Below are 25,074 nucleotides of genomic sequence, written 5' to 3'. Positions count from 1 at the left end.
CCTGTCTGTCTACAATCAAGACAATTTTTTATTAATAATTATAAGTTCGCCCCGCAGGGCATCTGAGGCGGATGACGGGGAGTAGCGACCCCGCGGGGCTATATATCCGAGTGCTCCAGGGAGAGTATACTGTCCCCCACCTCCGGCTTGCCGGAGTGAAGCATGACGGGGGATAGGTCTCCCGCGTCTTGGCTTGCCTTCATCGGCCGGTCAGAGTGGAGTCGCTAGAGCAAGGTTAGTCCTGCTCGGAGGGTAGGTGCCTCGTGGTAAGTGGCGAGTGGGCCGGTGATGCTGGACCCACAGGGAGCGCGTGATCTGCGTTTAAAGTCCGCCGAGGTATCCTCACCCTTCTCAGCCGCTCATGTCCCTGTTGCCCTCTTGTTGCTTTTCAGTGACTGATTCCCGGGGGCCCAGTAAGTGAGTTGGCGAGTCTCCACCTGCCATTTTAACATGTATTTAATACATTGTCATCGGCAGGTGCCATAGTTCCCGTAGTTTCCCCATTCCTAGTCCATTAGCATCCCATCACAATAGCCTAAGTAGTTTTCATCCATAGTTAGCAATAGTTTAGCACAGAACCGGGGATTGTCCTTGGGTACATTTCTATAGTGTATACAGGGATAATCGTCGGTTTTGTGTCACCATTTCATTAAAGTTGTCTCAAAAGGGCTTCAGCGTGTTGGCTTCGGCCCCACGTTCGCCTCCCAAAAATCTTGGACTCTATAGTCCCGAGGTCTGGAAGAGACATTATAAGTTCCTTCCATCTTGTTCGTAATCCTGATCCTGATATTCTCTGATGAAAAGAATACCTCTATAGCAATAAATAATTACTGAGCTTCACATGAACATAAATGTGGCTTGATTAGTTATATGATAACAACTTTACCTAGTTGATTTGCAAAATTCTCAAACAAAATTAAAAATACACTGGTGGACCTCTCTAAACTTTTCACTATGGTATCTAAACCGTTTCATAGACAATTAAATGATATGTCAACCCCATGGAGAAAATCAATAATGTTGCCATGAACCAAAAACAGTTGCTGTTACAATTTTTAACGCATTGTTTTGGTTCAACAAGGATGCATTTTCAATGGCAAGTTCGAGATGCTGTAATGAGAGTTACACAGACGTTTCGCACAAGGCAATTTGCAATTAAATACTCTAATGATCATCACCAATAAAGTCTTCGTGACATTTTGTGACGTAGTCGCCCATCCACAATTTTTGTAAACACGCTTGTCGAATACACAAATTCTATACGAATAGTTGAATAGGCTATTTATTGCGGAAGTAATGGCTTCCTAAATTTTAATTGCAGACATTATTTTACTATCGATAATTAAAATCGAACATGATGATAAGTAGTATTTCTTGATCTGATCGGGCGAGCTATGTGAATAATTGTGTCATCCGGCGTATTCCCTTGGATATTTAATGCAGCGTCCTGTAAAAGTGCTACAAAGACCTATCCTGAAAAAGATTGTTTGTGTCTTAGAAAATTATTTTCCATTCATGAAATAAGCCTGTGTTCATAACAACAAACCAGTGTATTAAGGATATCAACCAATTAAATACGACGTTTAAATGATGACTTGCGATAGGTTTTAGTGAAATTGGAATATAAAGAATTAGTTTATTGTCATGGATGATGCCGGCGGCACGAGTTCAGTGAGGAATAAAATGAAGGGCAACATGCAAGAGGAAGAGGAGGATTCTGAGGAGGAAGTGGTAGACAGCGAGGACGACGACGAGACTATCGCCAGAATACAACGAGCCCACTTTGCTCAGGCAGCTGCTATGAATGCACGGAGGCGCGCGGCTCCTCGGCCCAGGCCTATGAGCCACAAGAGGAAGATGGAAGCTGTGAAGAACTTTCATGATTTCACGAAAAAACTCAAAAAGGACACAGGAATAACAATTCGCAGCTTAGTTGGAAACAACATCTTAGAGTTAAGTGATTTTTCAAGTGAAGACAGTAAAACAGATAGTGATGGTTTGTCAGAAGAGGAGTTTGTGGTGAACCCCAGTGCTGTGCAGGAATTGAATGAAGAGAATGAGAGTTTCATTGACCCCGAGACAGGTGATTTTGTGGAGGCTAAAAAGGAGTCACAAACAACAAGCAAACCTCCTGAGGAACCTCCTCCGTGCCCTGAACCGCAGGTTAAAGTAGAACAACCAGAGCAGCCGGAGCAAGAACAAGATGAAGAAGAAGAACAACCTAAAACTCTCTCAATTAGTGACATTATTGATGAGGGAGACCTAGATAATAAAAATGTTGAAATAGCTGAAGTGGAAGAGAGTGAGTTGTGTCCAGAGAAGACTGCTGAAGAGTTGTTAGATATCAAACAAGAAGACAGCAGTCAAGACTTTGATATAACGGAGAAATTGAAAGAAATGGGTGAGATTAGTGTCAAGCCTATTGTTAAAAAGGAGGATGAAAGTGGGGAGTCTTCAAAAGATGGAGAAAAGAAGCCTGAAGGTGAAGATGAGGTGAGTTTTGAATCGTATTATGTATATGGATGTACAATTTTGTGGTTATCGTATGTAAACAATGGGTCTGGTGCAATCCTTTTCATAGTAATATCTAAAACAATCAGGTCAGTACTAAATTCAGTCATAAAAGCTAGGTTTACTGTAATTTCTGTTAGTAGTGATAAAATGCAGTAGAAATAACATAAACAATATGCATGGTTATAACTTTTATTGTGAACAGACTTTTGATCTGCTGCCAATATATGACATTAACACAAGCCATGATCGTAATTATTTGTTTACTAACATTGATAATATTTTAGTTGCATCAGGGTTTATTGTAAAAGTTTTGTAATCATATTATTGACACTCATACCAATATTAGATAAAGCTACTATAGCAGTGAATAAGTCCTTCATAGGAATACTGCCTTTATCTACTTATATCTATTGCAAGTTAAAATAACAATATGTTACTCACATGGAATTGCATATTAAGAAAGGTGTAAAAAAAGTCTTATGTCTGAAATGATCTATTCAGATAAGAGATGAATACAGGAAATCTAAATTTTCTTCCTTACACTTGTTATACCTATACTTAAAATCTAGAATAGGGATAGAATAAAACATATGTCAGGACATAATGCATACATAATATACTTTATTAATCATGTTACAGATTTCACATAGTAAAAAAGTTCCTTTACCATACATATGTGCTTGCTATGTGAGAAACATATCACAGCATATAAATTGCACAGCATATATGAAATTATTCACGTAATTTAATACAATTACGATTATAAATATCAATAACATTGCAGAAGAAACCAGTGAACAGCAGTGCTCTAAATGTGCGCCGAAATATCAGGGAAGTCATGGATGAAAAGAACTTAGATGCATCTACTCTGGCCGCCCAGCGACAGGAGTCTGAGAGATTGGCTCGAGTTCAGGAACAACAGAGGATCATCAGAGAGGTATACATATGAGAACTCTACAGATAATTTAATAATTATGCGACCATACATAATTTTGCAGGGTCAATTAATCTATCTAATAAGTATCAGATGTCTAATAAACCATATTTTCCTTGTACATAATGATGTATTTCATTGAGTAACAATTAACTGTACAATCATATGTTTGTAATTTTTCAAACAGGTACAAAGACAAATAGCAATTAATAGACAAAATAAAATACACCAGAAGACCATATCGCTACTGCAAGGAGGATCATCGCTTTTGAAAAAGTCTCTTCCTGGACAAAAGCTTAAGTATGTCACATACCTTTTTTAAATGTATCTATTATAATGTAAAATCTGGAAAACTAATTTGTTTCTTGTTTTTTAGCTTACCAAACACAGTACTAGTAAAATTACCATCTGGTGAAACCAAAAAGACAGTTAAAGCAGGACAGGTGGAAGTGACAAAGCTGGTAAAACCTACAACTTCTGGGCCCCAGAAACCAGGGAAACCTGATCAGAAGGCTGATAAAAAAGAGGTCAGGATTTGTTGTATTTTAAGCAATTCTCATTTTACAGTTTTAATCATTTGGGCCATGTTGTAGAATTCACTTGAGCTCACATATTCAACAATTTAATTGGATGTTTTTGTGGTTATTTGAGACACGATATTCATATTTATAATCCTATAAAATGATAATACTTTCATTCATTTTCATCACATGATAAATGTTAACACAAAGTTTTGATGTGTAGGTTGTAGAGATAGTTGATAGCAGCAGCGGCGAGGAGTCTTCGTCTTCGTCATCTGATTCTGATGATTGCATAATGCTATCAGATTCAGAAGTGCCGCCTAGTCCTGAAGCCGAAGAGGATCCTGGTAACTCAGGTACGACTTTTTAATTGGATATCATAACAGACTTCTTACGTGGGTTTCAAATTGCTTTGTGGTGACTGAAACATAGATCAGATTGATAACATAGTCAGCTATGTAATTTATCACACAAGCAGAAAACATAAACATTATTGTGTGTTGAAATTGTGTCTTCATAGCAGAGTTACTTTTTCAACTTTGGTTGACCCCAACTGTGCTGTGTCGAATAGCATAACTTTTCCTCCACAAAAAACAGTTCCTAACAAGCTGTTGCCTATCAGGCACAGATTCCAGCAAAAGGCTTTTTATTTATTTTATAATCGCCATTGTTACTGTTGTGATTTATGGTTGTATTTTCTTTTTCTAACAGCCGCTTACACCAAAGAGTATGACGTACGATGTATGATTCATAAAACGTAAGCTTTTTCTTTTCACGTTTACGTAATTTCGTGAAGTGTTGTCTTCAATATTCAAAGAACTTTCAGACAACGTAAAAAGTTCCTATAATGAGCATGTGAAATATGGTGAAGAGAATTCTTAAATTATGAACAATTTGAAGGAACTCACCAAATATATTGAAAAAGGATACAGAATTTCATGTATGAAAATATTTTTTTTTGCTTTTAAGGTCTCCATGTGAACGATGCGTATAACATCCCAGATGAACAAGGTCGTGTACAGATCAATATTGGTCATCCAGAAAATGAGGAGGATATATTCTTAGCGCCACAAATTGCTAGGGTTATTAAACCTCATCAGGTGATTATCATGCTGTCTGTATAATTATTAAATCAGTTTTAAAATCGCTCCACCAAGAGAGACGGGAGCATGTAAAGGCAAGGCATAATTTCAATCAGGATGGGTGAATTCTGTTCCTCAAAGAAGAGAAGACACTGGTGTAATTATTTATGGAGCCATTTAATATTAATTCTAATATTTCATCATTAAGTACGAATATGCGATACCTACAGTTCGATAAGCATGCAAAATGTCAGTTTATAATACACTAGTACGTTATTATGCATCAAGAAACATTGATATTAAAATGTTCCGTTTTCGATCTCAATACATACATGCAAATAAACACTTCCTTGAAATGTCTGTGTTCCAGATTGGTGGCGTGAGATTTCTGTTTGATAATATTATAGAATCTGTTGAGCGATTTTCGACATCAACGGGCTTCGGCTGTATATTGGCACATTCAATGGGTCTCGGCAAGACGTTACAAATCGTTTGCTTCTGTGATATATTTCTGAGACACACAACTTCAAAAACCGTGTTGTGTATCATGCCGATTAATACGCTTCAAAATTGGGTAAGTTTTTATATGTCACTATGATAATGGTTACATGATACCTGTAGGTATTCATATAGAATTGAAGTAATTCGCGTAGAACAATCGCAAATAGCCTGAACTCATATTTCATACGAATTAGTCAGAAATGCTATGAAATCGTCAATTGAATGAATTATTCAAGGGGTTGTTTAAATACTTCAAAATATTGTTAATATAACCTACAGACAGACGTGTGTGCAAAAACATAGGAAAATGTGAAGGATGGGTGATTTAGGGGTAATTTTTTTGTAAATTTTGATGATGATTAAGTGCTGATTTGCAACAAAGTGAGAAGAAAAGATTTTTCAGTTTGAATTTAATATAATTTGTATAATGTTTCAGGTGGCAGAGTTTAACATGTGGTTGCCTGTAGACGCTAGCACGAGTCCTTTGTCGGCGCATGGTGAAGTGCGGCCGAGGAACTTCCCTATATACGTGCTCAACGATAGTCATAAAACATTGCAAATGCGGGCTAAAGTTGTAAAGGTATACTTGTAATCATTTCGTCCACATACTTGTTGAAGTGAAAAAAAAAATGTATATTCGTAACTGAGTTCAAAAGAAAATTAAAACATTCATTATTTGGCAGAGACTTGCATAAGGAATATAATTTTGAGTGTTACCTTTTTCTCCATGACATATGTTAAGCACTCTTCTATAAATCATAAATATTTTATTTTACTTATCAAGATTGTAACAATATTTTATTCTTCATAGGATTGGACAACAACAGGCGGAGTCCTTATGATAGGCTATGAGCTATACAGACTGCTCAGTATGAAAAAAGACAAGAAACCTCGTAAGAAAAAGAAAGCGGATCTTAAGTTGGAAGCCGAAAAAGAGAAAGAGGAGAAAAAACTGGAGACTCCTGACGATACGCAGGTAAAGTCCAAAGTATGTAGACATTCACATAAAAGTAAAAATGTATTGGAAAAACATTTTGTTTTAAGATTTTGTGAACTGATTTATTAACGAAGATTTCTAAAAAGTCCCTAGTCACATACATTTCCTAAATCAAGCATCAAAGATATGCAAAACTTCATATAATGGGTCTAACATGTTTGTTAATATTTTGTCTAGGCTTCTGAAGAGTCGAAACTAGATAAAGATGATGGTGACAGTCAAGCAAAGACGGATGATATCACTAATGACATAAAGAAAGAAGAGAAAAAGGAGGACACTGCTAATGATGAGGATAAGAAGCTTTTAGATGGTGAGATAGCACTGCATAGCTTTACATATAATACTCACCACATAAAGGCAACACACTGAAACCAATTGCATTTAAGATACCTTACATATTTTAACCCTACATACTTGTCGAGTGGTGGACTTTGAATACCTTTAGAATGAATAATTATTTGCAATAGCTGAGCTAACGAGAAATATTTTGTTTACAGAAATGTATGAAGCATTGGTAAAACCAGGGCCGGACTTGGTGATATGTGACGAAGGACACCGAATTAAGAATTCTCATTCAAATATCTCTTATGCATTGAAGCAAATGAGGACTAAGCGAAGAGTTGTCCTAACAGGTATCGTAAAAATCAACAGAAAATTAACTAATGAGTTGTTATTGCCAAAAGTAGTATCTATGGCTTTATCTATGTCATTTGTTTAGAGAAGCACAAGAATATCTCGACTCCTTACTCAAAGTTTATAAGTCTATTGGCCAGTTTCACTGGTATATGGTGATAAAGTGTCAGTTAGTTGTCCGATGATTATTGCTATCTGCCAGATAGAGTCCGCTTATAATTTCTGCCATATACCTGTGAAACTAAAATTTATGGTTTTCTGATAGGTTATCAGAGAGTTTAGCAGTAACCGGTGAAACTGGCCATATAACTCGTATATTTTTTTCAGGCTATCCTTTACAAAATAATTTACTGGAATACTGGTGTATGGTTGACTTCGTGCGTCCGAACTATTTGGGTAGCAAGACAGAATTTTGTAACATGTTTGAGCGGCCGATTCAGAACGGACAATGTATCGACTCCACGCCACAGGATATAAGGCTCATGAGATATAGGGCCCATGTGCTGCATTCTTTACTTGTCGGTTTTGTACAAAGGTAAGTACTTTGTAATTTAAATAATTACTTAATATTTTGAACTATGTTTAAGTGTCATAATATTATATTTTTATTTCGAAGTATCAATAATATTTTTTGCTTTCAGACGATCTCATGCCGTTCTACAATCCACACTGCCCCAAAAAGAAGAATACGTTCTTCTAGTGCGAATGACGCCGCTTCAACGTAAACTGTACGACAGATTTATGAACGAAGTCGTTCGCTCTACCTCAGTGCCAAATCCATTGAAAGCTTTCGCTATTTGTTGCAAGGTATGTTTGTCTCGTGTGTACTATCTATGATTTGTGTTTCTTTCTAGAATCTGCATAACATGACGCAAAAAATTACAAATAGACTTTTGTTTTACCTGAAACATTTTTTTACTTACTACTTCTGATGTATAAGCTATATTATTGCAAAGTTTCATTAAAGTCCGTACCTACTCATATACATCCATGCAGACACTCACAAACTTTCGCCTCATAATATTGAGATTGGTTTTTAGATTTGGAATCACCCAGATGTCCTATACAATTTCCTGAGGAAGCGCAGTGAAGTGAATGCCGCTATTGAAGAGGATTTAGATTTAGAAGAGATTGGTGGCGTAACTAAAGCCGGTCGCGCTCGGAACAATAAAGCGCAACCTGGACGGAGACCCGGGAAACCACGGGTAAGTGATCATAGGAGAAACTTTGCGACTGCAGAACGATACTTTAGCATAGCTGATATAACATTGCTCGTCCTACTTTCAACTGTGTAATCTAATAGATAATGCAAAAAAAATAACTAGACTATTTTCCCAAATCCACCTTAGCGTATCATTAACTGAAATATATAGGTAACTTATATTGGGCAAAAGTGATATTCGCGATATTGTCCAATTTTTATATGTATGTGTACAACCCAAAATTGTTATCTCTTAATTTTAGGGCGCCTCCAAAAAACCAGCAGCGACCATTCCGCCTAACACAACAACTGGTCCTATGGTTCCTCGTTCTGACGCTAACATTTACGGAAACGCGGCATATCCTAACGCCCCTTACGGTCCACCACCAAACGCGTTCAGACCAGACCAACCTTCAGGGTCTTACCCACCATACCACAATTATCAGAACCCAGGCCCGGGATATTACCCGCCAAACCAAGGGTACAATCAGAACTATGACAGCAATTATTATCAGCAGCAACCACCATACGGAAATAACTATCCTAATCAGTACCCGCAAAACATGCCGCCTGAGAGTGGACAAGGTTATAACCAAAATTATTGGGGTAATGGCAATTACTACGGAAATTCTGGATACTATAACAATCCTCAGTATCAACAAAATAATCAGACTCCCCAAGACTTTAGAGGCAATCCTCCTCCCGAATATAATAATTCTCAGCATTACCCACCGAATTATAATGCACCGCCAAATGAACAAACGCCTTATCCAAGCAACGCGATGCAGCCATACTCCAATAATCAAGAGAGTTACCCAGGCAGTCAGCAGAGACCACCATACCAAGGGTATCATAATCACCCTGGATACTCTGAGTATAACTCAAACGCGCCACAAGGATCTTATCCTAATAACGCTGGGTCCCAAGGTTATCCCAATCAACCATATCCTCCTCCTTATGCCGCTAACACTTCTGGGTATGGGAATAACTCCACTCCTTATAATCAGTACGACAACCATCCTCCCAGCTACCCGGGCTTCCCCAACAACATGCCTTCCAATTCTAATCAAAATGATCCCAACGTGCCAACTCAACCTGCTATCAAAAATGAACCTAATACAGTTCCTGGCAATTATCCTCCTGAAATCAAAACCGAACCTAATGTTGCACAAACGCAGAACACAAATCCTGGACAATTTGGTAATCCTGGGTATGGATATCCCACCAATACACCTTCTTATCCAGAGCAACAAGAAAACAACTCGAATGGGAATAATTATCCATGCTCATATCCGAACTTCCCCCCTCATCTTGAGACCAAACCACCTTTGAATAGTGCCAGTTCAGGCAGTCCAGTAACATCGTGGCCTATCACAGAAATAAAGACTGAACTTGATAAACTTAAAGCTGAAGAGAAAACTGAAATTAAATCAGAGTCTGATGGTGAGGTTAAGATAGAAGATTTGGATACGAAGAAAATAGTAAAAGATGACCCTAAGAAGGCATTTAAAAATCAACCTCTATTTTTGAAAGATCCCAAACCTTCTGATCCTGCCAAAAAGAAAGATAAAGATTCTAAGGATAAAGAAGCAGGGAAGAGTGATGGTTCGGAATCTGAGGATGAAATAACTAAAGGTAAAGGTAAACAGAAGGGTAAAGGCAAAGATAGTAAAAAGTCTAAGGCAAAGAGTAAAGCGAAAGCTAAGGGGCGTAGTGATAGGAAGACTTCCAAAGAAAAGAATAATGAGGATTCTGAATCTGAAGAAAGTGAGAAAGAAGAGAAGATGAATAGGGAAGAAGAGTTAGCGATGGTGAAGAAAGCCGAAGAGATGACGTATGATTGGGCAGCCGAATTGCTGAAAGATTACATTCCTGGCATTATTGAAAATTCTGCAAAAATGGAATTATTCTTCTACATTTTGAATGAGAGCATAAAGCTTGGAGATAGGCTACTGTTGTTTAGCCAGAGTTTATTCACATTGAATCTCATTGAAGACTTTTTAGAAAAGAATTACATTCCGGGGACTAATTGTCTTTGGGAGAGAAATACAAACTACTATCGTGAGTATCTTTCTAGCGTATTAAATTTCTCAGCTTCATCGATGATTTTATTAAATTTAATTGTTCACATATTTACAGGTTTGGATGGTTCTACACATGCTTTAGAGCGCGAGAAGCTCATAAACGAATTTAATGCAAACCCGCACATATATTTGTTCCTCGTCTCGACTCGGGCCGGGTCTCTCGGCATCAATCTTGTGGGAGCTAACAGAGTGATTGTTTTCGACGCCAGTTGGAATCCTTGCCACGACACACAAGCTGTTTGTCGTGTTTATAGGCAAGTATTTAATACACCTTTTTCACTATAGACTGTTACATCTTTGTCAAAGTCAAAGGTTTTTATTTTATATTGACCTATATTACAGGTGTTTAAGAAACGATCATGATAATAACGGCCTAATGTCTTATTAACTTGTGATCTGCATTTAAACTTTCCCGCTGCATATGTAAGGTTAATAATGTTATGTGTCTTGATTCCCTGATCCTCATCATCATCATTTCAGCCATAGGATGTCCACTGCTGAACGTAGGCATTCCCTAATCCTCGCTCAGGGAATATTATTATCAAAATAAGTCATCTTCCAGCGGGCCTAGCATGGCGATTCTATCTCTATTCTACCAAGAAACGACAAAGCTCTTTCTTTCCCACTCGACATGTCTTCTACCCGAGCATGGCGCGAGCTGTAGACTCGCGTTTCTATCAAGAGAAAGACTTTCCATAGCAACGGATAAGTAGCTAGTGATGGGTCGTTCTGCGATGAATTTACGTTTAGTTAGCCAAAAAAATGTGTCAATGCACTATTTTTCACGCATGAACCTATACATAAACTCACGTAACTCAAAGCAACAACAAAACGTATTCATCGAACTTATTTCTTATCTGTGGAACTAAAATGGTTGATGTTTGTTTATTAATTTAAGTTGTTGATTTTTAATATTGGTGACTACTGCGGCAAGGAAAAAGTAAGTAGATTTTGTGATTAAATAAATAAAGTACTGATTATTCCAATAGTTGTGTGTAATTAATCTAAACGAACAATAATTAATTATCCATACATACGATGAAAAGAACAAAGGAAAATAACATAATAATCTCAATAAATGGTGATCGGTGGCATTGTCTGATGAACACTTTGCCATGCACAGTTCAATGTGTTCCTCACTGTTATCTTGCTTCCCTATATTATTGCCCGAAGTGTTTTTACTTTCGCCGTTACAAAAACTGTTTATTTACAGCGTACGAAGTCCCATCCAATAAACAGAGAAGATAATATCGCGATCCATTGAGAAAAGAAGGCCACGATAAAGAAGAATGGGTCAGTATTCAAAAGCTGCTGAAAAAATATGGAAAAAGAACGAGTTCTTGGCATACAATGCTGACACGAGAAATATTCTATTAGTAAGTGTCTTTAAATAATATTCATTTACTAGTAATAGTTCCCCAGACTTGTTGGCTTCATTCTAGCAAAACTCTCATGCTTTGTTTTCAAAATATAATTATGGCAATAATAATTATAGTACCTATTTGTTGCTTGTGTGATATAATATAAGCAACAACTCTTAAGATAAAAAATAAAATGAGACAATCATTTACACAGAGGTAAAGGTTTATTTACATAAAATTAAGGCTACAGATAAAGTCATTTATTCAAAATAGGCTGAAAATCAGCAGCAGAAGCGGTGGAACAAACTCCCCAGCAACTCAATTCTGTCTGTATGGTTTAAAGAACTGTTGATATACAAAGATATTCATAATAGTTGCTCTTCTGTGAGTTGCAGCTTGTAGTAAGCTACCACTAAGGTCATTAGTGTGTCTCTCTCTCTCTGCCTTTCCTCGGGAAGAGTTGTAGCTTGTAGCATAGGCACCCTGCAAAAAGAAATAACTGTGTTTGGTAAAGAGTTTTTACAGTATTATAAAAGAATAACATACTGATACTGATACATTATCAGCATTATTATTGGTGTCATGAGCCAAGACCCTAATGCATAACTAGAATCCCCTGAAAATGAATGATAATTTAATTTTGTGTTCTTGTTTCAGATTACAAAAAAAGGATGCTAAATGACAGCTGGGCCTTCAGTTTACAAATTATAAATTATTGAAATTATATTATTTAATAAAGAATGTGAATATTAAAATCATAATGGTTGTTTATTTAAAATGTAATTTTTTTCTTAGCAGATAAAACTGTCCAATTCTAGAGTCATATAGCCTGCGCAGTTCGTTCTTAATGAGAGAACTATTGAAAATTGATTGTTTATGAACTCTGTCACGATAATTGGCATTTATGTTCAGTATTTTGCACTCAGTATCTACAATCTGAAATAGAGGTCATATCTAATATTAGGTATACTAACCTTGTATTCATTGCAAAAACAAATTGTTTAAAAAATTTGCTAACAGTGGTTAGTAATGTTGTTAATGACCTAAGCAGGACCCGAGCAAAGAACCTGCAACAATTAGACTTTGTTAAATATTTTTCTTCTGTTTAATCATTTTCTTGCAATGAAGGGCAATACCTACATAATAGACAAAATAATCTTAGAAACAATAATAAATGAAGTGAATAGATTTTTCTATATTTAAACCTTATCTATAAGGACGAAAACTTTGTCATATTTTTGGTTGATAACAATTGGAAAGCACAACAAAATAAAATAGACTGTAGGTACTTACATTGACAAGAACTTACTATTATGTACTTTCTAAGTATATCTTAGACACCATTGGCTGTGTTTCGGATGGCACGTTAAACTGTAGGTCCCGGCTGTCATTGAACATCCTTGGCAGTCGTTACGGGTAGTCAGAAGCCAGTAAGTCTGACACCAGTCTAACCAAGGGGTATCGGGTTGCCCGGGTAACTGGGTTGAGGAGGTCAGATAGGCAGTCGCTTCTTGTAAAGCACTGGTACTCAGCTGAATCCGGTTAGACTGGAAGCCGACCCCAACATGATTGGGAAAAAGGCTCGGAGGATGACTTACATTGACAAGAACAGGCAGACCCTGAGATATAGGAGACAGATTCCTGGCACAAATACTGCACCATCTCTGCACATTTACGTTTTCGATGTCGAGAGGCTTAACACTCGTATAGCTCGTTCTTTGAGCTTTACACTGATTCTTCTCAGCATAAATACTGACCACATGACGACGGTAGGACCCCGAAATACTTTGTAAATGCTATTTGAGAACTTAAAATTATAATAATATTCTTGTCTACTCTTGTCTAGGTCCGATGAGATGTAGAGTATTTGACATTTCATATAGAAAGTTATATCTACTCCCAAATGTCAAAAGTAGATAAAATATAGTCGTCATGCTCGACGCGATAGACACATGTCGATGAAGAAAAGAAACATTTCTCTTCTCGATGTCAAACATCGCCATGCTCGGATCGATAGAAATCTTTCTTCAATCTGTCATTTTGTCGATTCTCCGGTAGACAAAAGCTGTTTCTATGGCGGTCATGCTAGGCCCGCAGGTGATCCTACTAAATAGAGGAATTTTGGATGCGCCTAATTGTGTAGATAGGCTATATATTTTTTTGTTTTGATTTATTTAACACTTTATTCTCTCCATATTTGCATCCCCTTTATTGTTGTATCAAGTTTGACCTTGAAGAAGAAGAACACATTTTAACAGGTAGTTTAATTCTTATTTAGATACGGACAAAGAAAGCCATGCTTCGTGTATCGCTTTGTAATGGATTGCTGTCTCGAGAAGAAGATCTATGATCGTCAGATAAATAAGCAAGGCATGGCTGATCGCGTTGTGGACGAGTGCAATCCTGACGCCGTCCTGTCTATGAAGGAAATCACTAATCTGTGCTTTGATAATGATGAAAAGGTGAGTTCGGATACTGATTGATTTTATAAATGGTTTTATGTGTGGTCAGAATTTTGCAGTCAGCCATTAATTTATTTTCCAAGAGCTAAGTATGTTTTGCCCATTTTTTATTTCTTATTGATTGGGCCTCATGGCCAAGTATTTAATTCGTTTATTATAGTAGTTTCAAGTATATATAAAAAAAACATGAATCATTGCCACATCCAAAATTTTTAATTATATAATTGAATAATTTATTGAATAGAATGTTGGTGTACGTTGCAACCTTTTTTATTCTAGGAAACGGAAATCAAAGATCTTTCTGAGCACAAAGATAAGTACATAGACGTGTTGATGCAAGGCGTTATATCGCAACACGGGAGGATGTTGAGCAAGGAGCCCTTCCAACACGAGTCCTTGTTAGTTGATAGGAAGGAAAAGAAGCTATCTAGTGCCGAAAAGAGGCTAGCGCAAAGAGGGTGAGTTAACTTATTAATTGTGGTTTTATTTTTTAGGGATAAAGTATAACAGAAAAAAATATGTGTATAGTTAAGTGAAAAAAATATGTGTATAGTTATGTGTATAGTTGAGTTTGTATGTACTTTCTAAATATATCTTAGACACCAATGGCTGATAAAAAGGTGAAGGAAAACATCTTGAGGAAACCTGGACTATATAGTCTGAAATCACCAACCCGCATTGAGCAAGCGTGGTGATTAATGCTCAATCCTTCTCCGTGTGAGAGGAAGCCTGTGCCCAGCAGTGGGACGATAAAAAGGCTGTAACAGATAGTTAAGTGAATATGAAAAAGTGCCCTTTCTGTCGATGAAAAAATCGTGATTGCCATTGTTTAACTATCTCGTCTATAAAAAAATACCTTTAGGGTGCATCTACACGGTGCAAGTAGCTTCCGCATGTTGAGGCACATACGCAGGTTACATGCATTTTAAAAACGTGCGGGCCCAGCGACTCACGCATGTACCAAAGCAAAATACCTACCCGCGTGCTCTTGTCACTTGCACTTGTTAACTTGCTCCAGCTACTTGCTCCGTGTAGGTCCACCCTTAACTTAGTCTAACATTTTTATGTCCAAACCAGGTACGAACTAGAGAAGAAGGCAGCACTGGCTCCCAAACCCACCACAGCATACCGTACAGTGCGTACTGCCGACGGCAGTCTAGTGCAGAGGCCGGTCGCGTCAGTGCGGCCCATGCAGCACGGCGCGCGGTGGATCCCCGCCGACGTGTGGCGCCGGCAGGGCATGACTGCGCAGGAGATGACGCTGCCGCTCGGTAAGTGTCGTGTCTACTGCGTACAGCGTGCCGTACAGTGCGTACTGCGACGGCAGTCTAGTGCAGAGGCCGGTCGCGTCAGTGCGGCCCATGCAGCACGGCGCGCGGTGGATCCCCGCCGACGTGTGGCGCCGGCAGGGCATGACTGCGCAGGAGATGACGCTGCCGCTCGGTAAGTGTCGTGTCTACTGCGTACAGCGTGCCGTACAGTGCGTACTGCGACGGCAGTCTAGTGCAGAGGCCGGTCGCGTCAGTGCGGCCCATGCAGCACGGCGCGCGGTGGATCCCCGCCGACGTGTGGCGCCGGCAGGGCATGACTGCGCAGGAGATGACGCTGCCGCTCGGTAAGTGTCGTGTCTACTGCGTACAGCGTGCCGTACAGTGCGTACTGCGACGGCAGTCTAGTGCAGAGGCCGGTCGCGTCAGTGCGGCCCATGCAGCACGGCGCGCGGTGGATCCCCGCCGACGTGTGGCGCCGGCAGGGCATGACTGCGCAGGAGATGACGCTGCCGCTCGGTAAGTGTCGTGTCTACTGCGTACAGCGTGCCGTACAGTGCGTACTGCGACGGCAGTCTAGTGCAGAGGCCGGTCGCGTCAGTGCGGCCCATGCAGCACGGCGCGCGGTGGATCCCCGCCGACGTGTGGCGCCGGCAGGGCATGACTGCGCAGGAGATGACGCTGCCGCTCGGTAAGTGTCGTGTCTACTGCGTACAGCGTGCCGTACAGTGCGTACTGCGACGGCAGTCTAGTGCAGAGGCCGGTCGCGTCAGTGCGGCCCATGCAGCACGGCGCGCGGTGGATCCCCGCCGACGTGTGGCGCCGGCAGGGCATGACTGCGCAGGAGATGACGCTGCCGCTCGGTAAGTGTCGTGTCTACTGCGTACAGCGTGCCGTACAGTGCGTACTGCGACGGCAGTCTAGTGCAGAGGCCGGTCGCGTCAGTGCGGCCCATGCAGCACGGCGCGCGGTGGATCCCCGCCGACGTGTGGCGCCGGCAGGGCATGACTGCGCAGGAGATGACGCTGCCGCTCGGTAAGTGTCGTGTCGACGGCAGCCAGCGTGAACTATGATATATTGTTCTTCACTATTGATAATGGTTCTTCCACAAACACTGGCCCATAATTGCGATTGAAGAAGTAGAATTAAGAATGAAATATCACGCGCCAATAAGCAAAAGAGTAACAGTTGATTTCTTTCACAGATGTTGTAATACCAACGAACTCGGCTGAAAAGACTAACATAGTTCTGAAGGCAGGACAGCGAGTCATGGTATTGAAATCACCAAAGGGAATTTACATGCAATTAGAGTCTGGGAAAATTATTGCCATCAAGACATCATTTAAAGGCTTGGGACAAAAAGGAGATAATAAAGATAACAACCCCTTAGGAAAGAAAGGTATGTAAAAACTGGAAATAATTTCTTAAAAGAAATATTTTTATATAAAATAAAATGTGTGCAAATAATGTTTTTTTCTTATTCTAGTCATTGCAAGTCGTCCAATTACAAACATACCAGGGTCATTAAAGAATAATTCTGCAATTACTATTACATCTAAAACGGGTCCAAGACCTGGGTTCCACAGAGTTATAAGGCCTTCTATAATAGGGCAGAACAAAATGAGGCCCATGATGCCTGGTCAAAAAATATCTGACATTAGGAGTCGATTGGGTGAACTAAGGTCTTACTCAGGCATGCGCCCAAAGTCCCCATTACAAGGCAGGTTGATGCGACCGAACTTACCTGGATCGGTGAGTATAACAAAAATACCCAGAGAGCCCAAGAAATCCGAAGCAGACAGCAACGAATCTGGTTCCACTAGCAAGATGGAAGTAAACTCTGATGAAGACACTCAAGTATTAGATAGTGACGATGAGGACGAGAATAAGCAACAGCAATCAAAACCAACCTCTGATGCAGAACAAGAGAAAAATAAACCAGAAACTCAACAACCACCTAAGCCCAGTGAACCAGAAAAGCCAAGTCAACCTCCGACAAGTGAAAAGGAATCAAAACCTGAAGCAGAACCTATCGTCTTGACAACAGATGAAAAATTACCATCAGAGGATGCTCTAGAGAATAGAACGACAGAGGAAAATGCCTTGGAATTAACAAAAGTACCAGATATGTCTAAAGTAGACGCGGCAGATTCCCACCGCTCTGCTGAGGCTGTCGAAAGGAAAATAAATCCTCTTAAAAATTATAGGCATCAGAGGCCTGGCGGACGGCCATCCCTAGAGTCCAGTCTTAGTCAGCTGGAAAGAACAGCAAGTGTGTTGAACAAAGAGGGCATGCCGGATTTCCGTAAGAACTTAGACGATATTACGCAGTCGTATTCTCCTACGGGTGAAGAGAAGGCTGGTGCTAAGACTAAGAAGAGACGATCGCCGGTGAAACCTGAAGCTGTTCCTGAGGGCTTGCCTCCTGCACCGGCGCCTGCACCCATGCCGCACAGTGTGTCGAGTCTTCTGGGTCCGACGGCGGCCCCGCGCTTGCGGAAACCGTCACCGGCGCCACTGGCCGCGCCCACCGCGCCACTAGAGAGCGTGGCCACGCACCCGCGCCTCATGCCGCGCCACGAGCCCGCGCATGCGCACATGAAGCCTTCCCCCGCCATGCCGCTCAGCCTCAGCCACCCCGCCATGATGAGTGGCGGCACAGCCGTGCCCGCTGACTTGTCCAAGTCCCCTATCCCTGGACCCTTGGCACATGGCCCGCCCGGACCGCCTGTGCCGCCGCCCGGACAAGCCTATCCTGTTGGAAATCCACCTCCTGAAGGACATTACGCTCAGTACCCAGGTAATGACGCCTGACCTTATATATTAAAACTAATTAGAGCGCTCCAAAATTCAATTATAAAAGTCGATTGTATATGCTTGAGTAGTACGAATAATAGTGCATTTATTTTGTCAGGTTACGGCATGGGCTACGGCGCGTACCCGACGCCCGCGTACTACGGCGGGTACGGCGGCGGCGCGTACTACCCTGGGTACGCGGGGCCTGGGGGTGCCGTGCCGCCGTACGCGGGAGCTCCGCCGGCACCCGCGTACGCACCTGAAGGCTACCTGCCCCCTAACTCCCAGTGGTAGACGCGACTGACTGCCAACTAGTGCGAAAGTCTCGAGTGTGCCCATATTCAGTGTAGAGACATTGTTGTGCGTGACCGAGTGTTCCTTTAGAACGATTGACTCGCTTCCCGGTCGAGTGAGCGTGGCTTTAAATTTTCAATCGTTTGGCTCCCGACGAAGCTCGATGAGCCCCGCCGGGTCTATTCTCCGTATTATATTTATTCTCTTTTATGCTGTAAGTGTCTGACCCATATTTCTGTCATATGTACCGGTAACTATAATAATTCAAAATCCATTCACAATAATCTTGATGTGAATGTACATGAAATACTTTCTGGAAATTCCATTTTTAATTATACAAAAATGAGACGAATTTTTGCATCCCCTTACATATGTTTATCAATCTATATCTATGGAATTTTTAATCAATGGATATCAATAACTAGGGAGTTTTAACTTTAGAAATGGTTTTGTAGAATCAAAACATTTAATTTGAATAGCATAACATTTTCACCATAATATCCATACAAATACTTAAATTACATTATAATCAATAAACAGTTAATTTAATGAACACAAATTCCTTGTACAACTATGCCCTGATTTTCTAAAGTATGAAAATTACTGGAAAGTATTAGTCACAAAATTTGAAGCTTGTGAAAGATTTATGATTGTAGATATTTAATTTAAATGCAAAATTGTATACATATTTTTTAAACTTATTTATATATTCATCAACAGTTTCGATATGATATGTGATTATCCTTAAGTACTTACTATGAAATATGATGTAAAAAATACAACACTATTAGAGCGATCTTCAGAAAACTGTGTGAAATTTAACTATTAATATTATTATGAATGTGTGTAAATTCCTTATTTCTCCAAGCTAATTACGCGATGAGTGTAGAAGTTTCAAGTACATATTCAATCCCACTAATAGTTAAGTGTGGTCGGTTGTCAGTAAGTCCTTCATTACTGTGGCTATGGATCGTTAATGGATGTGATATGTCGCTGCATAGTGTTAAGTCGAATATAGCTTGTACGGAGTATTTATCAATCGTAATATTAGATAGGCGCCCTTAGTATCTTAGAAACTTTAGTTTCTCATTTAACCTACAGGTCCGTGATATGTTTTTACATAGCAGTTATGTATGCAAATGCTATATGCATAGAGAACTATTTATCTAATTTTAAATGTGTTCTAAACGATATGATCTGATTGCGAAATCGTTTACAACTTAATTGTAGTCATACATTTCTATTTTTTCTTTGGTGTGTTTTCGGATGCGTTGCCTTTTGAAATTCACTGCATTGTGTAACTGTGCTGTGGGTGTAATAACATTCTTTGTTAATGTAATATTTGGACAAAGTCTGTTTGTTTACATTAACACATTAAATGCATTAGAAGAGTCTCTGTACGCGTTGTCCTCTCATTAGCAGTATTATTTGTCGCTTGTGAATACGATCATAGGAGATTAAAGTGTAGGATAAGGTTAAATAATAAGTTTTGAATTGAAGGTTTGTATTTTAGGTCATGTGTGTCTACTCACATTTTATAAAACTTGTAGGACGCAAATTCATGAATTAAAATTTAGTAGTATAATTATACTAAAAGACTAGACATGAGTTTACACCATTAATATTATAAGACTTGATATTATTTTTTATTGTTTTGTACATTTTTATGTTGTAAAGCCTTTTACACACCAGACAAAAAGTAGAAATATTGCCGTGTATTATTTTAATAAAAATAGGTCTTCAATCATTTATGTATGTTGTCCTGTGTACAAATAGCGTTCGAAATTACATTCGAAGTGATACAATGATAAACGTTGCATTTTAAATTGGTCAACTAGTATTGTACCGGCGATATCCAATAAAGAAATCAGTAAACAATTCATGTATTTTCATTAATTAGTAAGTTTCCAAATGGGTTTAAATGAGTACAAGTACCTAATCTTTGTAACCGTGATGAAACTGGATGGGATGTAATACCTGTCGCGGTTGACCTTGCATCTGTTCCGATAGCAACAAAAAATGTTTTACCCAATAAACGGTATTGTGAAAAGTCAATCTATTTTAAACGGCGCGCTGTCGATTAGAGTTGCGTGACCGTCTTGTCTATAAGTACCTATAGGATTATTGTCGTCTACAATCATCGTTCGACCTAGCTGCTTGATTATTTAATTTCATATACTGCGCAATTACATGGTACGTCAACGGAAGATGCGCACGAGTTGAATACCTAACATAGTATACATTATTGTATATAATTGGTCACGGAGCGTCTAATTAAATATAAAACTAGTTTCCTTTGTTCAAAGCACCTGAGGGTTATACAATTCATGGCATCATATAAAAATTCCTCTAAAAAAAAAGTAAACGTCACGTGTTTATGCATACCTATGTCTACGGTTCATTTACATGGTTCTTGTTTAATGTTTCATTGTTATATCTGACTAGGATATCGCTGAAACATCAATGTCATCTCAATTAATAATTACATACCGGAAATTAATATTAATGTCTAGGATGTTAATAGCACGTAACGCCTTTGTTTGTAACGGAAGGATAAATCTATGCTCTTACATAGTGCCGGCTTTAACTCTACTAGCGCCCTGGGCGAGATTTCTACGGCGCCCCCAACTGCAATTCAAACCCATACGTAAAACAGAGACATAATATGTAGTTACCGATTGCGCGAGCGAAGCGAGCGCGAATTTTTTTTTTATAGTTAACAAGTCAAAGCAAAAATTACCTAAAATGTAGCCCAATCGTACATAAGTTATTGCTGGTTGGTGAATGCAAAAACACGGGAACACAGGGTCTGATTGCGCGAGCGAAGCGAGCGCGAAATTTTTTGTTATATTTTAGAACTCAAAACAAAAATGACTTAAAATGTAGCCCAAACGTAGATAACTCTTTGTTGGTGTTGGCGCCTATGAATTAAAATTTTGGGACTTAAAGTAGTACCATAAATAGAAACTAGAAGTTACTTTCTTATTAATAACTTAAAAACGACGCTACCTTTTTGCTAGGGTAGACAAAAAAATGTTGAAAAATAAAAACAACTATAAAGTGAAGCAAGCCCGAAAAAGCTTTTTTGACATTTGGATCACTAAAAGTCCTTAACATATATAATAAAAGGCGACTGTGAAGTGAAGAAGCTGCGAGCGAAGGTGCGCGAATTTTTTTGAGTATTGGGACATTAAATTAAAAGTAGTTATATGTGAAAAAATATGTAGGTAAGTGTAAAGTAAAGAAACCGCGAGCGAAGCGAGCGCGAAAATTTTTGAGTTTTGGGACATAAAAGTAGTGTATCTAATGCGCCCGGCATTGTATGACAATACATTAATTTAATTGAAATTTCTTGGTCCAGGAGCGTACCGCGGCGCCCCTGAGCCCGCGGCGCCCGGGTTATTCGCACACCCTGCACCATAGGTTAAGGCGGCCCTGATGCTATCCATACATTTGGATACAGTTCTTGTAAGCTGCGATCTTTGATGAAATTTAAAACAAAATAGGAGTAAAATTCTGATCAAGGATTGGTTGGGGGCGCCTGCGGCGCCCCTTATGTCCGGCGCCCTGGGCCGTCGCCCAACCGCGCCCTACCCTAAAGCCGCTACCGCTCTTACAAAATGGGTTCATTTGTAATACGTGCGTAACTGGTTCAGCAGTTTCAGAGACGAGTAATAGGTGCTTGCAAATAAATACTTACTAAAGAAATAAGTAAGTACATATTTGAAGCCAACAATAATATTGTCTGCAGCCTGGTAATGCATACACATTTAATTTTCGGCTCCACATCCATCATCTTTTTTTGAGGAAAATTCTAACAAGTGTCGAAACAAATTGCTAAAACCGTTACGAATGGAAATCAAACTTTTTGTTAGACCTAGGACATACGTTACGGTATTCATTCATTTGTTTGCAGATATTGTTTCGGAAATTAGCTCCATCAATATAAATAGCTGTCTTTATGAAAAGGAACAAAAGCAATGTTATTACACGATCAATCTTATTCGCTTTTGTGTATTCCTATTTGTATTTTTAGCACATTAGACAGGGCAATGACCAAGGTCTTCTAGCTTTCTGGATACCATTGAAGTATTTGTATAGGTGACGAATCGGAAGGTGAACCATTAATGATTTCTTAATATTTGTAAAATAAACCTATCTGGCCGTTTTGGTAGAGTTTGCCTTGAACTCAAAATGTTAAATTAACTTGCTTTATTTAAATTCGTAGTAAGATGAAGGTAAAGGCACACTAGGCCAGATGTCCGTTTTTGTCAGTATTTATTATATTCGACAAATTTGGCAATAAATTGATGCAATATTGCCTATTTTCTGAATTTTATTTATTTGTTCAAATTAATAGATCGATAGCTCACGGTCAGGTAATAATCGGACACGTAGGTGTTGATTGAGCGGTAATTATATAGGTATTCTGCACAAGGCAGATACTAGAAATATAGGTAAGTACTTACTTGTTACATTAAGCTGTGGTTGAAGGTAGCTGTAATGATACAATGCAAAACCTGTAATGAAGTAATTTATTTACATAACTAGCTGTTGCCCGCAACTTCGTCTGCGTGGGCAATATAGAATCGTCAAAATACTACTTATCCCGTAGGTGCATTCTTTCACGTGACAGTATAATTAGGATTAGCACTTAGCAGTCGCATAGATTCATTGATCAAGGTTGTGTTGTGGATGTGACCATTTATCTAAACAAAAGAAGTAAAGTTTGTGACGTTGTTCAGCCAATTTGGAAAATTATTACGTATGGTGCGTAAGTAATTTTCACAGGAAACAGCTATAATCTATGTCTACATGCTTTGAGTCTGACAAAGCTGTCATTTGTACATTTTCTGCAGCTGCTGCGACTAATCAGAAGCCAGAAAGTCTGTCAGTCTTACCATAATATGGATATCGTCTTGTGTAGTTGACTGGATTGTAGATAGGTAGTCGCTCCAAGCAAAATATCGGTACTAAAACAGATTCGGTGACTGGAAGCCAACACCAACATAGTTGGGGAATAGCTGGATGGATGATAAAATGAGTCATCATCATCAGCAGGCGCATAGGGTAGGATAGTTTCACTTACTCATGGTAAGGCTGACCACACATTAGGCGTGCGCGATCCTCGGGCGTGTGAGTAGCGCGGGCGTCGCTCACGCAACGCGCTCGCGACGCACGCGCGGCGCCCGCGCTACTCACACGCCCGAGGATCACGCACGCCTAATGTGGGGGAGGCCTAAGCCGGGACTCCTCCGAAATGTTTGCATTAGTTCACGAATAGGCAAAATGTACGTATCTGTGAGAGTCCACTTCATGTGTTCGTACTTGAAACCTGTAGTTTTGCCAAGATTTTCAGAATGTACGCTCGCAATTTGTCATTTCTTGGTGGAGCCAGCAAATCAAAAGAAACATAAGTATTGTATACTGTGCGTCACTACCGCACACCGGGAAAATTTCGCTCTTGCGGAGGACGTTTATATACCATATTTTGTGTCACACGTAAACAGGACGACAGTAAGTATCCACCGAAACACTTTCAAAGATCTGATGAACGAACAAATCAGACCTGACTTGGTCACCTGGGGCCAATCAGAGCTCTATGAAGCGATAATACTCTTTGGCTCCTACTGTTATTGTGGTTTCTGAAAATTTATTCACCTCATTCAACGATGAATGTAATTCTGATGGTACTATTAAGAACACTTGCTTAGCGCAGAAGCTGACGTTGGCAGGTCAACTCTTTTGACTTCTCGAATAGGATACGATTGGTTTTTGTGCAATGCACACCTGCAATGCATTCTGGATTAGGACAGGATATAGGTGGATAGGATTTGCAACAGAGAACAATTCTGTCTTTGTGATTAAATGACATCAAACGTAGTTTTATATAAAAGATATTTTTTAGGGTTTTTAGACTTGGCTCGGGTCTTACTGAGACTGTTCGTAATCGTGAACAGTGTATTTGCGATGAGAAGTTGAAAGTAAGCATGTCTCTGGTATGCGGCGCGTAATTTGTACGTTTTCAGACGCATAAAGCATTTTACGTGTGTATGGTATTAAATAGAGAGAGCTCCCATTTCTTATCTGCACTTTGTATCTGGGCTTGTTTTTAAAGCTACAGAATCCTACATTACCTTCCTCACGCTTAGCAGCGCTTGCGAGAGATAGATCCTCATTTCTTCTAGGATTAAGTTTACATATTTTGCATCAGAAAAAATAATTAAGGTCTACTTAATACTACTCACTCAAAGTAATTTGTTTTAAGGCCACCACATTAGTGGAAGATAAGCTAAACTATGTTTATGAAAAAATCCTGATATGAACTCCATCTGTAACTTTAAATGATAATTAATTGTTCCACTAAAGTCATCATTTTTGACATAATGTTCAAAAAATAATTTAGATGGCACCGTTTTAAATTTG

The 25,074-nt window shown here is 39.4% G+C and overlaps 1 protein-coding gene and 1 long non-coding RNA gene across 3 annotated transcripts; one reads left to right on the top strand and one right to left on the bottom strand.

The window, feature by feature from the left end:
* The first annotated feature begins 1,130 nt into the window (after positions 1 to 1,130).
* LOC124630374 lies at positions 1,131 to 20,526 on the top strand. Of its 2 annotated transcripts, none has more exons than XM_047164251.1 (22): positions 1,131 to 2,493; positions 3,299 to 3,451; positions 3,636 to 3,748; positions 3,825 to 3,975; positions 4,193 to 4,325; positions 4,939 to 5,069; positions 5,422 to 5,625; positions 5,989 to 6,132; positions 6,364 to 6,540; positions 6,727 to 6,859; positions 7,047 to 7,181; positions 7,510 to 7,717; positions 7,824 to 7,989; positions 8,223 to 8,387; positions 8,647 to 10,444; positions 10,523 to 10,721; positions 14,107 to 14,290; positions 14,570 to 14,748; positions 15,368 to 15,561; positions 16,763 to 16,957; positions 17,045 to 18,358; positions 18,473 to 20,526. In XM_047164251.1, exons 1-22 carry the CDS (start codon positions 1,645 to 1,647, stop codon positions 18,646 to 18,648), a joined length of 7,101 nt encoding a protein of 2,366 aa, XP_047020207.1. In that variant the 5' UTR covers positions 1,131 to 1,644; the 3' UTR covers positions 18,649 to 20,526. The 2 variants fall into 2 exon arrangements, with proteins under 2 accessions (XP_047020207.1, XP_047020208.1); XM_047164252.1 differs by having other exon boundaries at positions 1,144 to 2,493; positions 6,364 to 6,528.
* LOC124630391 lies at positions 12,260 to 13,735 on the bottom strand. The gene is made up of 3 exons (XR_006984420.1): positions 13,427 to 13,735; positions 12,803 to 12,895; positions 12,260 to 12,311 (listed from the first exon to the last, which is right to left on the bottom strand). It is a non-coding gene; the product is annotated as an uncharacterized LOC124630391 (long non-coding RNA).
* Positions 20,527 to 25,074: the final 4,548 nt, after the last annotated feature.

The sequence above is a fragment of the Helicoverpa zea genome, chromosome 5 (assembly GCF_022581195.2).
Source record: "Helicoverpa zea isolate HzStark_Cry1AcR chromosome 5, ilHelZeax1.1, whole genome shotgun sequence".
Lineage (NCBI taxonomy): Eukaryota > Metazoa > Arthropoda > Insecta > Lepidoptera > Noctuidae > Helicoverpa > Helicoverpa zea.
This window is presented reverse-complemented; position numbering and strand designations above follow the sequence as displayed.